The sequence below is a fragment of the Lotus japonicus genome, chromosome 4 (genome assembly GCF_012489685.1).
Source record: "Lotus japonicus ecotype B-129 chromosome 4, LjGifu_v1.2".
In the NCBI taxonomy this organism is placed as follows: Eukaryota; Viridiplantae; Streptophyta; class Magnoliopsida; order Fabales; family Fabaceae; genus Lotus; species Lotus japonicus.
In genome coordinates, this window is record NC_080044.1 from 61,753,892 (window position 1) to 61,771,637 (window position 17,746).

At 38.9% G+C, this 17,746-nt stretch overlaps 5 protein-coding genes across 5 annotated transcripts; 2 read left to right on the forward strand and 3 right to left on the reverse strand.

Annotated features, from left to right (window-relative positions):
* Nucleotides 1-475: 475 nt before the first annotated feature.
* On the reverse strand, nucleotides 476-1,354 carry LOC130713107 (uncharacterized). The gene has a single exon (XM_057562906.1). The coding sequence runs from the start codon at nucleotides 1,352-1,354 to the stop codon at nucleotides 476-478; it is 879 nt and encodes a 292-aa protein (XP_057418889.1).
* Nucleotides 1,355-6,895: 5,541 nt separating this feature from the next.
* Nucleotides 6,896-10,503, forward strand: LOC130715296 (uncharacterized). The gene is made up of 5 exons (XM_057565375.1): nucleotides 6,896-7,049; nucleotides 7,276-8,681; nucleotides 8,772-9,082; nucleotides 9,165-10,027; nucleotides 10,133-10,503. The coding sequence occupies exons 2-5, from the start codon at nucleotides 7,390-7,392 to the stop codon at nucleotides 10,316-10,318; spliced, it is 2,652 nt and encodes an 883-aa protein (XP_057421358.1). The 5' UTR covers nucleotides 6,896-7,049; nucleotides 7,276-7,389; the 3' UTR covers nucleotides 10,319-10,503.
* Nucleotides 10,504-10,603: 100 nt separating this feature from the next.
* On the forward strand, nucleotides 10,604-11,586 carry LOC130715298 (uncharacterized). The gene is made up of 3 exons (XM_057565377.1): nucleotides 10,604-11,083; nucleotides 11,177-11,278; nucleotides 11,360-11,586. Exons 1-3 carry the CDS (start codon nucleotides 10,721-10,723, stop codon nucleotides 11,477-11,479), a joined length of 585 nt encoding a protein of 194 aa, XP_057421360.1. The 5' UTR covers nucleotides 10,604-10,720; the 3' UTR covers nucleotides 11,480-11,586.
* A 26-nt stretch (nucleotides 11,587-11,612) lies between these two features.
* On the reverse strand, nucleotides 11,613-14,880 carry LOC130715297 (serine/threonine-protein phosphatase 7 long form homolog). Its single transcript, XM_057565376.1, has 3 exons — nucleotides 12,998-14,880; nucleotides 12,153-12,913; nucleotides 11,613-12,060 (listed from the first exon to the last, which is right to left on the reverse strand). The coding sequence occupies exons 1-3, from the start codon at nucleotides 14,046-14,048 to the stop codon at nucleotides 11,725-11,727; spliced, it is 2,148 nt and encodes a 715-aa protein (XP_057421359.1). The 5' UTR covers nucleotides 14,049-14,880; the 3' UTR covers nucleotides 11,613-11,724.
* A 2,055-nt stretch (nucleotides 14,881-16,935) lies between these two features.
* LOC130713108 (uncharacterized) lies at nucleotides 16,936-17,400 on the reverse strand. Its single transcript, XM_057562907.1, has one exon. It carries the CDS (start codon nucleotides 17,398-17,400, stop codon nucleotides 16,936-16,938), a length of 465 nt encoding a protein of 154 aa, XP_057418890.1.
* Between the last annotated feature and the right edge of the window lie 346 nt (nucleotides 17,401-17,746).

The window sequence follows — 17,746 nt, forward strand, 5'->3', positions numbered from 1 at the left end:
TGCAAATTTTCATATTAGTTGTAATGTATCTTTGACAGATTATAATGTAAGATTTAACTTGAAGTTTATTAATTTATCAATGACAGATGTAATATAATCTTAGTTTCTGTTTCTGTTGTGTTAAAGTTTATGTTTCTGTTGGAGTTCTTGTTTCTGTCAAGTCTCTGCAAAATCTCGCACTACGGAACTGCGTCAACAACGCACACTCAGGGTGCGATGCTAACGCCATTAAAAAGAGCGACTCATATCACGAACTTTGTAACTGCGCGACTAACACACTTCACTAAGGGCGTATATGTGCCTCACCTATGTATAGTCAGACACTGAGACATCAACTCTGACACTAATGACATTAATCATATGAAGCGAAATAGTACCACAAAACTTTCTTTCCATATTCACTCTTTTTGGCTGAGAAGAAATTTGGTCACACACACTAAAAACTAACACATGATTAAAAGAAATTATATAATTATTAAATGTTGAATAACCGATAAAAAGACTCCATCTCATGGTCCCATCTACAATACTCGCATAAGCTCATGTCGCCATCATCATCATCATCGTCAAGCAACACCCATCTATCTTTCTTTACCCTCCACCCTTTGCATGTACTATTAACGTTGCATAGAGGACGCGAATTGCGAACTAGCACAACATTATTTTTCCACACAGATTTCAATAATTGTTTCACTTTCTTTCTGCAGCTTACAACACACTTTAACTTCCTCAAAAAATGCATATACTCAAGTCCTTGTTTTCTCACCTCATCATTTTCAGAGCATAGTGAAATCATACCATACACATATTTTGCTTTATTGTGACCCTTTTCAGCAGCTACTTTCAAGATCTCAAGACCATTATTAATTTTTCCATTTGGATAATCAAAAAATTTTTGCAACCCTTCTCTATACAAACTTTCAATGTTTCCACACTCCCTGCAACGGTTCAAGAATGATGTTTCTTTGCTATTAGGAAACCATTGAATTAACGGAAACATGTCCAAGGAAACTCTTTGCCAAACGTAGTTATCTTCAGCGGCGTCAAGAAAATCTTTGCAACACAATTTGATGGTGTGAAGGTCGACGAAAGAGTGTGCTGCCACAGTTGCAACCACCTCTACCAATGAGTCTCTTGGAAGTGTTTTTATGGAAGTGGTGGAGTAGGCACCTTTCCGAGTGTGTTGTCTCTTGCTCCTTTTCCTCTTCATTAATGTTGAATAAGTTTGATGCGGTGATTGTTGCGATGATGGCTGTACAACATGAGTAACTGCATGCGTTCTACAAGCAGATACGGTCGATGGAACATGTGGTATGGAACAACCTGCAGAACCACCATTCCTAGTTCTCGCCATATCTACACGAAAATAATTTAAACTAGTTAAAATCACTATATAGGTAAACGTATCATTCAAACAATGTATAAAATACATAAACCTTGATTTAAACCTACTTTATTCTTTTATTCTAGTATTCCATATGTATTCTAAAGTTCCAAAAAATAAAATTCGGTAGGCTAATTTTATATTAGTGACGCTATAATACATTACTACTTGATTCTAGTTTTCAAAATCTTAGATGCTTGACAACCTGATTCTACTAATTTCCAGTATATATATGCTACCTGATTCTAATTTCCGAAACTATAAAATACCTACTGGTGAAAATTATATTTTAAAAGAGCTAAAAAAAAAACAGCAAAGAAGAGGAATTGAGGAATGGAGCTCACGTGACTGAAAGAAAAAGTCTGAATTTAAATGGACGAATGTGTGGGATGGTGAAGAGAGGGAAGGTGAGGGAGAGAAATTATGAGGAAGGGAAGAGGAAGTAATCTATATCTTTCACTGGGGACACAAGTCTAAGACCTCTATTTAAACTATAACATCCGACACTGGTTGATCGACGGGTGTAGTCAAACATATTAAATGACATGATTAACTTCCTCAATTTGTATAGGGGCTTATAGAAAAGTAGTAAGATGCTATAAATTATAGTTTTGTTATATTTTAGAGCAATGTTACTTTATTCGGAAATCCTGGTATATAGAAATAAGTCACCTTAAAAAAAAGTCAACGTTTTTGTTTTAAGTAATAATTTTAAATAAATTAAAATAATAAAGTTGGTCCATTTATAAGAAATCTATTAAAATAATGTTATTGAGTCTACTAAAATGTAGCCATTTATTTTATTCAAAAAAATTATTTAATAATTCATATTTTTTTTAGTTTGTAAACAATATAACATTTTTCCGTTACATTTAGAAAGCTTAAAAAATATAATAAGCCAGTTAATATTTTAATTAATTTGATAAATTAGATTGAGAGCATTTTAGTGAAGCTGTAATTCAAACCATTTTTTTAAAATTGAACATATTTTTTATTTTATTTTTTGAAAACAAAAGGTACTATAACTTTATTATAGAAATATGTAATAACAACCAAATATTTTAATTTACTTCTTTACTTGATAATCAAGTCATAATTTTATATAAAATATATTATATATTTCTTATTAATACTATTCTTCCCAAAATAATATTTCGAAATCATATACGATCTGTTTGGAATTTAATTAAAATGGTAATATATTTATAGTAATTTATTATTTTAAAATATTTGAAAAATTATCAAAGAAACAATGTTATTTAAAGTGGATGGAGGTCATACTTAACATGCCTATTTAAGATGGATGGAGGTCATATCTTTTCAATTTTTTTCAAGTAATGATCAATAATTAACATTTTTATTGAATTTATAGGAATTTAGTATTGAATAAATAATTTAAAGTGTCATTTTGTCAATGTTACTTGCAAGTGATATCTCAGTTGGCTTCATAGGCTAAGTGTGCGAGAAAAACTTTATTCGATCTCCACACAATACACTTGAGGGTATAGCCGTATAGATGAAGAGCCGAAACTTTGAGTAAGTCCTGAAATCCTGAATAGTAGGGTGTAAAATATTTTCTATTACCAACTAATAATACATAAAATAATTTAATTGAGTTAAGTGAAAAAAGCCCTTGCTATGTGCCAAAAAAATGAAAAAATAACTTGCTAAATTGACTATAGCATCAGCTTTTGTCTTGTTATTGTTGATTTGGACAGACGTTAGTTAGTCTTTTTTTTATTGAAATAGAAAAATCTAATCGGACATATACTTTTTAGAAAGCAAAATCATATATTGATAAAGAGAAAGACTAAGAGAAAACCCTTCTTAAAGAGATTTAAAATATAGCCCGGACATCTATGTTTGTGTTTTTTATTATTTCATTCCTCTTTCCTAATATTTAAATATTAGCATTCTAAATGACTTTAATATTTCATATTTTATATTTTATTTATTTTTATTTTTATAGTTATTATATGTTTTTTCCTTTAAATTTTAATATAAAAATTAAAGTGTTTTATAACTTACTAATGCTGTCTTATAAATTATGGTTGTATAGTACCTTATATTTTCCTTTAATTAAAAAACATTAGTATAATCCTGTAAATGACAAATATCAATATGAAATTAACTAAGTTTTCTTATGAAGCAAAATGTTATTGAATCAAATGCATACATATACAAAGCATCACTCACTATCTTACTGAAATTAACTAATTTTAAAACTAACTATGTTCTTGTTTTGTCTTACTAGAAGATTAGATTATATAGTTTTTGAAAATTTTAAAACCACACTATATAAAACTTAATTAATATTACTGAAGCCCTTTAATTATTACTTAATTCCCTCATTATTTTGGCACTTTATTTTACTGTACTCTAGTTTTTTTTTTTTTTGAAAACATATTGTATTCTAGTTATTATTACATGCATTTTCGCTTTATATTTTAATATAAAATTCATTTATAACTTTACCAATGTTGTCAGATATTTTTTTTAACAGACAAGATATTCATTTATTAAATAGAAAGTCTGATACAAAAACATTATAGTTGTTACATATATTATCCTTTAATTAAAATATATTTAATATTATCTTGTTATTGAAAAATATCATTATATAACTAATTAATTTTAAAACTTACTATGATTGTGTTTTATTTTATTATATTAATTTTTATTTCCAAATTGATATAATTAACATTAGATATAATTTAATATATAATTAAAATAAAAATTTGAATCACACTAATAAAAATTAATTACAATTAATAAGATGAATCAAGCCTTTTGTTACTTTTCTCCCTTATTGTTTGGAGACTATCGTTATTATTTTTTAGTTATTAATTACATGCATTTTCCTTTATATTTTAATATGCATGAAAAGGTCCTTATTCCTTAATAAGTTATTGGTTTTTCATTAATGTTATTTTGGGGTAATTCTCAAAGCATTGTGTACTTTTCAAAGGCCACGAGTGCTCGATGGGCATATGAGACTAAGTTTTCTTGCAATTCTCCACACTTCACTATTTTGCCACCATTTTAATGTTTAGAATGGACTCATTGAAAGTGATTCTTCTTTAGTTATGGGTTGAGTCATGAGGGATCAACGACCTTGAAAATTGATAAGTGAGTTTAATCTTATTATTTTCTTGATGCCTTCTGTTTGTTGCTTAAGGATGAGACATTATTTGAGAGAAAGGGAGAGAGAGTTTGAGAGAGGTGGTGTCGCATATCACTTAGCAAAGTTGGGATGTGATAAAATTGAGCCTTTGTGGTGATTTTGTGGTCTTGTGTAATTTTACTTATATAAGATGATTATTTTCATATTTTGTTTTTGGATTTATGCTTTCGCAAAAAAAAATTCATTAATGTTTTCAGATATTATGGACACACGTTTGAGTTGTAAGGTGATGTTGTCGGTCCGGGTTCATCCCTGGGAGGGGTTGTTGGTGATGAGGATGGCAAGGATGGTGTGCTGACGGATGATGGAGCTAGAGCGGTCTTTAGCCAAGGTTCCATCGGGGTTGGGAGGTTTTGCATTTCTCACTTTGTTGATTGTATAACGGAGATGGTTGGCTATTTCCATATAAAAGATATCTTCTAAGTACGAGAAATTGGTGAATGTATTTGTGCATAGGAAAAATAGGTTCTGTCTTCGGTTGTGTCTTGGGTTTGTGCGTTATTCTTCTTTGAAGGTTGCTGCTAAGGTGATCAAATATTTTGATGGTATTAGAGTGGGTGGGGCATCCTTATTTGTGGCATTAGCAATACCTCCTCGGAAGGCGACGACAAGAGGCGTCTCATTGGGTTGTTTAGCTTCACTATGTTCCTCACCTACCACGACCAGGGACCGCCACCAAGCTAGTACAGCACAGGGAGCAAGAAGGAACCACAGATCTGATCTGAACAGATTTAGCCAAAGCAAGAGAAGTGCAAGCAAAACCCAACCCGAAAAAGCTCATAAAATGCAACCACATATCCTAACTTACCACAACCATAAGCCACCAACACGATGAGGAGCCACACCGAGAAAGAGGACCGAAAGATCTGACAGAGATGGTCAAAACAGGGGAAAAGTGAGCAGGTTCGAGAGCAAGGAGGGTCGTGGACGACGACGACTCATCAGAACATTAGAGGAAAGATGATGGTATACGTCGGTGTCCAGCGGACGCTGCAACGGGGAGGAGAGGTTATATAGCAACAAAATATGGTTGCCCGTCCTTGAAACAATACAGGAAAGATGAAAAGAGACCTATGGAAGAAGGAGAAGAAGGGAGAAAGGTGTGGCCACCGTGCAAAGAGGCGGTGTGGCGGCCACCCAGCCGCACCACTAGTTTAGGTCGTGAGAAAGTTAGAAAGGGAAAGTTTCTAGAGAGATTTATTTTAATTAACAATATATGAGTGAGAGCTTTTTGTGAGACACATAAATATAATATAACAGCAATGATGAAAATTGATAACGATTTATATTTCCAAATATTAAAAATAAATAAAATACTTTTTAGGGACTAAAACCATCATTTGGTATATTATCAAGGACAAAAAAACATATTTAAGCCTAATAGTTAATATTTGATTATTTATAGAAATTTCAACTTTAAAAAAATTATAATTATATTGATTGAATAGACTTTAAAAAAAAGATTATATATAAATATCCACAAAAAAACCCTTAAGGACAAAACCCTTAAGGAATGAGTACAACCCCAATATAAAAACGAGGCAGCTTGAAAGAAAACACAAGAGCAATTCAGACCAATCGCCAAGGGATACAAGCCAAAAAGAAGACCCTAAGACTATACAAACACAACCCTATAGGAACAAAAATAAATCATGACAAAAAGTGTTCCTCGCATACCTTAATACTAAATGTGACTATATTATACTTAGATGTGTGTTGCACGAGTTTATTTATAACTAGTATTTTAACTCGTGCAATACACGTGTATAGTGTACAATTTTTTTTGTTAAAATATTAAAATAAAAAAATTATAATAAAGTATTAGGTGGCTTCTAGGATGAAAGAGAGGAATAGGTCTTTCACCCATGAAAGAGCAAAATTACAATTACCTGCAATTGCAAGTGGTTTTGACCTGTTGAGAAAATAAAATAAAAACTAAGAGTTAGAATTACCAAAATATCCCCAAGCACCCCTTCTCCAACCCCCTCTCTTTCCCCACCTGCACCTCCCCACGGGATTTGGGTTTGGCACCCCACCCTTTAGGCTACGCGCCCCAGCATTTTTTTTTTATTCCAAAACTACCCATCGGTAAATGATTTGCCGATGTCAAAATACCAATCGGTAAATCATTTACCGTTATTGTTCCTCAGTATGAACACCTTCATCCCATTACCCAGAACACGAAGAACAATATCGGTTAATAATTAACCGATTATAATATTGTATCGGTATATCATTTACCGATTTGTAATCTGGAAGTTTGATCACCTTTTCACCATTACTCCTCCCTCCACCAACCCCTCCACCATTACTCCTCCCTCCAACCCCCCACCAGCCCCCCATAACTCGCCCAAACTACCTTATTCTCCATTACTCCACTCCTCCCTCACATTTCACCTTCCCACCACCACCACCATCTCCACATTTCCACCACCACCACCACCAACACCACCACCACCAAGGGAAAGCTTTTAACTTCTGGTAAGTGTTGTTAGCTTTGGTACTTTATTTATAGTTAGTTTAAGTAGTTAGTTGTTAGTTTAAGTAGTTATTTTAGTTAGTTAAGTTGGTAATTTAGGCTGCTGAATCGTGAACTGAATCGGTAAATGATTTACCGTTATAGTACCGGAATTTGATTTACCGTTATAGGGTCGGAATTTGATTTACCGTTATATGGTCGGTTATTGATTTACCGTTTTTGTTCCAGGGATGACAGAGTCATTTTTCTTTGGTGAATCACAATTGATACATGCTGCTGGATTGGAAAATGATAATCCAGAGGAGCAACCATCACTAGCTGAACCTCCGATTATATCTATAGATGTCTCTCATTTGTATCATACTGATCAGGTACTCATTGCACAAATTTTTGCATGCTTTGTTTGCTTTGTTTATGCCTTGTTTTATGCCTTATGCCTTGTTTATCCTGAAACAGCGTTTCCCTTTGAAAGATGATCTTATGAAATGGGTTCGCGACATTTCTATGGCAAATAATTTTGTTTTGGTGACAACAAAGTCTGATAGTGGTGCGAAGGGAAGAAAAGAATATGTCATTATGGGGTGTGAGAAGCATGGTGCGTATATTCCCTACAGAGAACCGGATCTTGTTGAAGGAACGTCAACACAAAAGACAGGTTGTCCTTTTAGGCTAAAAGGACGACGTACGAAAGATGATAAAGGTTGGTGGTTGAAGGTGATGGACGGTAGACACATCCATCTCGCAGCTGAGTCACTAGTTGGCCACAATTACGCTGGTAGACTGAATAGTGAGGCGAAGGAGGACGTGATAAATCAGGCTAAGACTTGGGTTCCACCTAGAAAGATGTTGGCGTCCTTGAAGGAAAAAGATCCTTCAAACTTGACTACCATCCAACAAATTTATGGTGTTTGCAAGCGGTTCAGACAATCCGTTCGTGGGTCACTGACAGAGATACAATACTTGCTGAAGAAGTTGGACGGTGAGAAGTATGTTCACTTCGAACGAAATGAACCCGGATCGGAAGTGATTAGAGATATATTTTGGGCTCATCCGAATGCCGTCAAACTTTTCAACACATTCCCATATGTAGTGATCATGGATTGCACATACAAGACCAGCAAATACAAACTACCCTTGCTCGAGATTGTTGGCCTGACCTCCACGGATAAAACATACTCAATAGCATTCTGTTACATTGGCAGTGAGACCACAGAGGACTACATTTGGGCATTGGAGTGTATGAAGTCTCTGATTTCCGACCAATCCAGGTTGCCTAGAGTGATTGTGACGGACAGAGATCTTGCTTTATTGAGTGCTGCTTCACAAAGCCTTCCCACCACCACCCATTTACTATGCTTGTGGCACATCAACAAGTGTGTTTTGGCAAAGTGCAAAGAGTATGTTGGCACGGATGATTTTGCTCAAGAGGTTATGGACAAGTGGGCCGAATTGGTAGATGCTCCAACAGTTCCAGAATTTGAAGCTCATTGGATTGAATTGTTTAACATGTGCAAGCATAAACACAAGTTGAAATTTGCCACTTATTGTTCTACTACATGGTTGGTCCACAAGCAGAAATTTGCCAAGGCATGGACAAATCATGTGATGCATTTTGGAACAACAACAAGTAACAGGTACAAAAATTATGTTATGACTTGTTATATGTATTTCATTTAATAGATTATTACAGTATTAATTCTTACATGTGCGTTGTTGGTTTGCAGGGCTGAAGGTGCACATGCCAGCTTGAAGTTGATGTTGCGGAACAGTAAGGGTGACCTGGCCACATCATGGGATGCGTCGCATAGTTTGACCACCAATCGCCACACTGAGATAGTAGCATCGTTTGAGCGCAGTATGAATAAAATTGATCACCTTTTCAAGACCCCTTTCTACACAAATATTAGGGGATTTGTGTCAATCAAATGCCTGAAACTCATTGATGCTGAACTGACAAGAATGCGAGCCTCCGGCGGCAGATGCGATTGCTTATTGAGAGAGACTCATGGACTACCTTGCGGTTGTCAACTTGCAGGTTACCGGTCAACCACTCTCCTCTCAACTACTTCCAATTATTTATATTTGTGATTCAATGTAACATGTCTGTGAACTTGCAGATTATGAGAGGATTCCGTACGAGGCCATTCATCCATTCTGGAAGAGCCTAAGTTGGGAGCATGTACCTGTTGCAGATACTAGCAGCTCAGATATTTGCGGACTAAACCATGGAGAGATGCACCCAGAAGTTGAGGCACTGACACGTTATTTCCATTCTTTGGATACTGGAGGGCAGAGTATGGTAAGGAGGAAGCTTCAAGCGATATATTGTCCTGAAAGGAGTACACTATGTACTCCTGAGCTTCGGATAAAGTCCAACCGCACTCCTAAGTTGAAGGAGAGCAAACAACCCAAGGGTCGAGCAATAGGATCCTTGACTCGTGATCCTTCAGCGTTTGAACTTACTGACAAGAAGATTAAAGAGGAAAAGAAGTCTTCACAACCAGCAAAGAGGAAGAAGCGTGTGAAGAAGTCTGATACAAGCCATTTCATGTGTAACTTTCCAGCCTTTCTCCATCCATATATTGGCACAATTACAGATGTTGAGGATGATGGTAACTGTGGCTATAGATCCATTGCTGCATTAATGGGGCATTCCGCCGGTCAGGACGGTTGGCCTTGGGTTAGGGCTACATTGATACAAGAACTTGAGACCAATGTGTTAATGTATAATAGGATGTGGGGCACAGATGTTGTTAATGCCTTACATAATCGTCTCACTCTTCCTATTGGTGACCCGGCCACCCCTGACAAATGGTTTCAACTGCCAGAGATGGGATACCTTGTTGCCACAAAGTACCAATTGGTTCTCGTATCCTTATCCTCTATGGGTTGTAACACATACTTTCCACTGATAGGAGCCGGCCCACGAGATGAGCATTCTGTTATAGCTATTGGACATGTGATAAATCACTGGGTACAGGTATATTTTGACCAAATACACTAATATTTTAGTTGCCTACTAGCTTGTCGATTAATTTTTGTATGTGGAAGTTATCTAATTTTATGGTTATTCTCTAAAATGCAGCTCCAATTAACTGCTGGACATCCTATGCCGACTATTGCTCCCCAGTGGGATTGGCACGCTGATCTTGCCTCCAAATACTGGAGGAACCTATATCGTCCACGTTTAGACATGTATGATGCACAATTCCATGCTTGGCTTGGTGCTTTTAGTGGTCATGCGGACTATGTGGACATCACCACAGATTGAATGTTCTTGTATTGTGTAATATTAATTTGTAAACTCTCTGTAATTTGGTAGAATGTGGCCCTTATCACAGGTTGTTGTTAATGATGAAAACCTAGACATCATCGTAGATTGGCAGGTTCATGCGTGTACTTTTGGTAATGTTAATTTGATGTACTTTTGGTAATGTTAATTTGATGTACTCTTGTCATTTTCATTTTCATTACCCTCCACCACCAACCCTGACATTACTCTCAACCACCAGCCCCAACCACTCTTCTACCATCCACCAGTACACCTTAAATGTTTTGACCGCACTCCTGAGCTATAAATCTATGTTGTGTCTTGCCTCTTCTTCTCACTCTTCATTCCTCATCTTCCTGTCTATTGTGTCTTGACTCTTCTTCTTACTCCTCATTCTACACAATGGAACAAGACCCAAATCCATTCCTCCGCCATTGCAAAGGTCAAAGCAACAACTCTGGCAGCTCTCGTCCTCTCATTCCTGGCCCGGCTGGCGCCATCCAGGCTGCCATGTATGCCCGTAGATCCACCCCGAACACACCACTCATTCCGACCCAGGAAATCGTGAGGCGTGTGCTAGATCATGGATCAACCGAAACCGATCCTGATTTCAACTCACATGCTTGGCTATCAGCCCTGCAAGAGTGGGGAATAGCCACTCCGCTGGGCTCTCTGACAGCGAACGTTGAGAGGGTGGAGAATGTTGTTGCTGTTATCAAATCTTGCACTCCCAATGGATTTGGAGATGCGAAAGTTACCCTCAAGGTATGTCTTGAGTTTGGGTTTTGTAAGGCCTTGTTTTTTGTCCCCCTTGACTAACCGTTCTAATTTACTTCTCAAACGATTTCAAAAATTTAGGACCCCACGGGTGCCGTTGATGCTAGCATCCACCGCAAGGCATTTACTCACAGTGAATTTGCGAATGACATAACTGTTGGATCTGTTCTCGTTCTCCAAAAGGTCTGAAACCTAAACATGAAACTTGCTTCATTTTTTGGACAGTTAAGCATGGTTTAATTAAAGTATACATTTCACTTGCAGGTTGCTGTGTTTGCACCTAGAGGAACTGTTTGTTATCTTAATATAACATTGCCCAACCTAGTGAAGGTATTCCCAAAAGATTGCGGACCCCATGACTTCATCGATATCACAGAGGAATAATTTTGTTTTCGGTGTTGCTTATGTTTAATTTGGTTGTGTAACCGTTTAACTTATTGTCATGGATTACTACATGCTTTGAATTATTTATATGTTGTCGTTGTTTCTGTTTTTTTTCATTATAAGAGTCATAATATTAAGACTAAAAATATAACACATGCAAATAAAACGAGGAAAGAGTCATAACATAACATAAAAAGTCCTAACATATACATAATAATGGATCCCACATAACAAGTGTAATAAAATCACTCTCCCCGACCCCGCCCCCTGCGACCTCTGGGTCCACGAGCTCGACCTCCACGAACACCCTCTCCAGGATCACCCTCTCCACGAGCTCTGCCTCCACGAGCTCCGCCTCCACGGGGTCTGCCTCCACGAGCTCTGCCTCCACGAGCTCTGCCTCCCGCAGCTACGGCTCCTCGAATAGCAGAAAAGGCAACTCCCTGGGTACCAACGAAGGAACTCCGTCGAAAGAGATCGAGCGCCCTCTCCGTGAGGATCCGGGGCTGTGTCCCTGGAGCATAAGCACCTGACACCTCCAGGGACTGCTCCAACAACTCCACACCCCTACGTATGGCAGACTGCATAAAAATAATATACAAAAATAATTTCATTAACAAAAATCACAATTGAATGAATAAAAATAATATACAAGTTTAGAATCCAAACTTACCACGGCACTAAGCTCCTCCCTCCTATCCTCAGGGATGATGAACACATGTGACACTCTGCTATACCACCTCATGTAACCCTCCACCGCCTCTCCCGGATATGTAGCAGGTATCCCCTGAGGGCGGAGGTGCGGCTCAAACTCAGCATAGGCAGCATCTGCGGTCTCAGCAAGGGACCCCGTCGTCTGGATCTCAGAGGGGTGTCGGGGGATGTCCTGTATGAAGCCAAACTGGCGCATAACCCGCTCTGGTAGATGTAGGCTCACAGACCAGCCGTAAGGTGTCCAGATGTAGCCGGAATAGAGGGCCCTGGGATCCCGCGGTCGAACATCTCGATGGTCCTCAAAAGGGGTCCATGTGATATCATCCACTGTAAGCTCATCGAGCATGACCCGTCTCTCATCGAGTCCGGAATGAGCGATCCGAGACGTGGACCACCGCTGCGCCCTAGGCTGGTCCTGTGTGTAGCCGGGGACCTCCGTCCTGATAATGACGCTGCTGGATATGTACTCATACGCCCATGACAGCACGAGGGAGGTGAACCCACCGATCTGCGCTGTCTTCCTGCGGGAAGCACGACTCAGCTGTTCGTACAACGAAGCCAGCGCAATCGCACCCCACGCGTACTCCGACACGCGACCGAGGTCCTCAAGCATCCCGATCCAGTAGACAGTAGTGTGGTAACCACCACTTTTGCTGGCAAAGAGGGTGGCACCAAGCTGGTTCACCAGCCAGATCCTAGCAGCATCCTCATAGCGTCCCCCTACAATGAAATGAATTAAGTTAACAGTTATTAATAATACTCTAAAAATAAATACAACTTAATAAAGTAATTATTAAGACATACCATCCATAGCAGACGTGTACATGGTCTTCAAAGTAATGAACCGAATGTTCTGGCCACCCGCCGCCTCAAACTCAGCCAGATAAGCAGCAACAGATCCTCCCAGGAGCTGGGCGCAGAGCGCTGCAACCTCGTCTCGCTCCCCTCTGCCCGGAGTGTAGAACCTCGACCCTGTGGGAAGATGGAGAATAGCCGACACATCGTCCAGGGTGATAGTCATCTCCCCGAACGGCATGTGGAAGCTACTCGTCTCCTCATGCCATCTCTCAACAAGGGCCAGTACGACAGCTGGGTCGGTCTCCGGTAACCCGCACCAAGGCAGGTGATACAAACCCGTCTGCTGCAGCAGCTGTCGCACAGCTGTGTGGGCCTCTGAATCGCCATCACAGGGGAGGTTCCATACCTTCCCCCCAACAGTGGCCACCCTCAATGTCCGACGGTCCACGTACCGCGGGTCTGTGCGAAGAAGTGCCTGCCACGTCCAAGGAGCCTTGTGGTCAGGATAATGCGCAAGAAGCGACAGATCCTCAGGCCCCCCGGGAAACGGTGCCACCCTCTGGATGAGGTCGTCATCCGCACCGCCCTCTACACCGCCCTCTGGCACAACATCAGCAGCATCAATCTCCTCCTGGAGAATAAGAGGCTCCTCCTCCTCACCACTGGCCTCAGAAGCAGTCTCAGAAGCAGACTCCTCGCCACTGGGCTCCGAAGAAGACTGCTCGCCAGATGTCTCCTCAAGAGGTAACTCAACCATCGGAGAGACCGGAGTAGGATGAGGCTGAGGCTCAGCCGGAGTACCTGACGGAGCTGTAGTAGATGGACCACCTGACGGAGCTGTAGCAGACGGACACGGAGACGGAGCCCCTGCCGGAGTAGCAGACGGAGACGGAGACGGGGCCGAATCCTCAACCGCCTGACTGGGTGCTCGATGGTCGCCGCGCCGCGTAGAAGCATGCAAGTGCTCGTGGCGATCCTCTGCATCATCGACTGTAGAAGATCGAGACCTCTTCCTCCCGCCCTTCATTCTCCTATGAAAAGCAAACAAATTTAACATCAAATTACAACTTGAACAACTTTAACAGTTACAACTTGTACAAACATCTCTCATATAGCAACAAACATCTCTCATATAGAAACAAACATCTCTCATATAGCATCAACACCCTTTCTAATTTGTCAATCTAGATAACTAAAATGCAACATTAAGGAAGTTCCCTAGTTCTAATAAGCCGATACCATCAACACCCTTTCCCAGTGTCATGACACTAAAATATTTGAAAATTTGTACAAAATATTCAGCCCAATAGATGGAGGAAAACTAAAAAAAACTGGCTTAAAAAAACTGCTTTAAACTGCCTTAAACTGGTTTAGAATCGGGAAATGTTTTCCCATTACAGAATCGGAAAAACATTTTCCATTACAGAATCGGAAAATGTTTTTCCGATTTTACAGTAACCCAGAAACCAGAACTGGAAACGACCCACTCGTGCCCATGACCGTTTCATGCCATTTCAGTCAATAAAACCTACCTCTAATCAATAATCAACTACCCTAGTGTTCAACATTCACCTAATAATCCATCAACTACCTCTAATCATCAATCAATGTGAGAGAATCAATAAAAATCAAACTTACCTTTTGAATGTAATGGAATGGGAGTTCCGGTGCTTTGAGGAAGCTTTGATGATGATGGGACCGAAGCTTGGAGTGGTGGAACGCAAGTTTGGGAGAGATTTGGGGAGGGAAATGGTTTCAAAACCTATCTGATGTTGTTATATCAATACGAATCGGTAAATGATAAACCGATACGTATCGGAAAATCATTTACCGATATTAATCCTGAGGGTTTCCGGTAATTTCCCCACTTTAAGTGGGGTGGGAAGCCTAAGGGCTGGGGTGTTAAACCCAATTCCCCCTCCCCACCCGCCAAACCCTGCAGATTTTTTCTTCTTAGAACACAAGAAGATGGTAGAACAAAAGGGCCAAACTCAAGCTTAAGTTCCCAAAACTTGAAGCAATTGAAGCTCCTAAATCACGATTGAAACCAGTCGCAAAATAGATGTGGGTCAAGACTCGAGAGAGATAGAAAAAGGGACGGTGAGAGAGAGAAGCAGAGAGGGACACGAGACAGGGTGACACCGGCGAGAGAAACGAAATGGCCGTGCCTCGACGGCGGAGCTGTTGGCCGCTGGCGCGGAGGTGAACGCAGTGGTGCGTGTCGTTCGTGGGCTCGAAGGCAACACACACCATCCCCATTCGCGGAGACAAACCTGACAACGATGGTGGAGGAGCGACGGTGGAGCTTGACTGGGTTACAACAGTGGTGGGCTTATTACTCTACCACTCTAACCACCTTTCGGGACTTATCATCTCGCTCATGAACGATTCCATTAAAATTGTTCTTGCAAAATTCTTCTAGGGTCTTCCGAGGAATGTTTGGATGGAACCAATTGAAGGTTGAAGATCAGTATGTGCAATGATGGGGCAGTTTTGGAAGGAGAAGTCATTAGGTTGATCCGGATCCATTCAACTGAGAATTGCAGAAAGCCAGAAACTATCTTTCCCTTAATTGAAATTTCAAATTAATTTAAGGACATATTTATAATTTTAAATGGTTGGAAAATGTCTTTCAGATTGAATTAGTGCTAAATATCCTATCTTTCACGGTGAATAACCCGATCACACTTTCATGCTAGTCGCCACCTAAATGTAATTTATCTTGACAACACTAACTATTATAGTTTCATGAATAAGATTTTATAGATCTAGAAATTAGAATCAGATAGATTAATTTAGCTTATTGATACAACACTACCTAAATCTAGTTTATGAAACCTAAGCCTACCTACGGGAGATTAAAATCAAGTAGTTGTAAATCATCTACTTCTACACAATCCTACAAGATCCTAATTCATGGAACAACAAAATACCTATTGAAAATTATATTTCAGAACTATACTTTACTTGAAATTAATGTGGAGCTAGCGCTACAAATGAATTGTTTTATAAGTCTAATCATCTTCCTAGACCTATAAAATGTTTACTTAGATTGGATAAAATGGGTACAATTTATGTTCAACTTGTTTAGATCTCTTATGTCTCATTTCTCTTGTGTTTGGTCGAATGGTGGTTTAATTTGTCTTGACTGACTAATTTTGTTCGTTTGTAAGTTGTAACCACGGTTTTCCTCCGCCATAAATGAGGCTTATTTAATAAAGAATATATATTAAAAAAAGGTGCAACTTTGTCTTTGCAAGAGCTTCGCCGTAGAGAGAGTTTCACCAAGACTACAAGGGAAAAATATAAAAAAATTCACTACGAAGATGAAGGAAAGGAGATCAGCTTACTAAAGGAAGCAACTTCAAATGCAATGGAATGTGACTATGTGAGGGATGGTGAAGAGAGGGAATGTGAGGGATGACGAGGAAGAGGAAGTGTGAAATGGTGAGACAGAGGAAGTGAGTGATGGTTAAGAAGAGGAAGAGAGGGATGGTAATGTTTGATGAGGCAGCCCTTCATAGTATTGCAATCCAAATTAGATAGGATGGCAAGTTCAGCCTTTCCATTTCATTAATAATTTTAGTGTAGAAATAAAACTAAATCATACAATTTAAAGAAATTATATAACTAATGAACATTGAACAATAGATAAAAAGAATCCAACTCATGGTCCTATCTACAATACTCACACAAGCTAATATCATCGTCCTCATCATCGAGTAATACCCATCCACCCGTCTTCACTCTCCAGCCTTTGCATGTACTCTTGATGTGGCATAGTGGGTTATGATTGCGCTCAAGAGGTGAATTTTTTTTCCACATGAAGCCCAACGGTCGTTTAACTTTATTCCTGCAGCTTACAATACACTTGGACTTTCTCAGAAAACACATGTTCTCGAGTCCTTGTTTTCTCAACTCATCATTTTTGGAGCATAATAAAATCATACCATACACATATTTGGCTTCCTTGTGACCTTTTGAGCCGTCATCTTCAAGATTTCAAGACTATTAATCTTTCCATGTGGATAATTAAAATACTCTCGCTGACCATCTCGAAACAAGCTTTCAATGTTCACAAAATCCCTACAACGACTCAAGAACCATGAAGCTTTGTCATTAGACCACTGGGTTAAAGGGAACTTGTCCAAAGAAACTCTTTGCCAAACATAACTATCATCTGTAGCGTCTAGAAAATCTTTACAACATGTTTTGATGGTGTGAAGGTCAATGAATGAGTCTGAAGCCACTTTTGCAATCACCTCTACTAACAAGTCTCTCGGAAGCAATTTGATGGCAGCGGTAGGGTTGAGACTTGGAAGCTGTTTTGTGGAAGAGGTGGAGTAGGAAACTTTATGAGTGTGCCTTCTCTTGCTTCTTGCCCTCTTCACTAATCTTGGATGCACCATGGTTAACAAAATATTGACTCTGATATTCAGAAAGAAAACATATGTAGAGCTAAAATGACTTGATTGATGAAGAGTTTTGCAATCACCTCTATATATATGGATATTCCGCTCCTCAAAAACCTCACAAAATAATGTTACTTAACAAGGAAAGAAGTCATAATTGTCTATGTTTTGATTAGTTTATATTTCAGTATTTAATTTTATATCAAATTAAATTATTTTCAATTAAAATAATTTTAATTTTTACTATCTTTATTAAAATATTTAAATTTTCCATCACTATAATTGTTTTTTGGTACATTCCATCACTATAAATGCGATTTCAGAAAAAAAATCATTATAAATG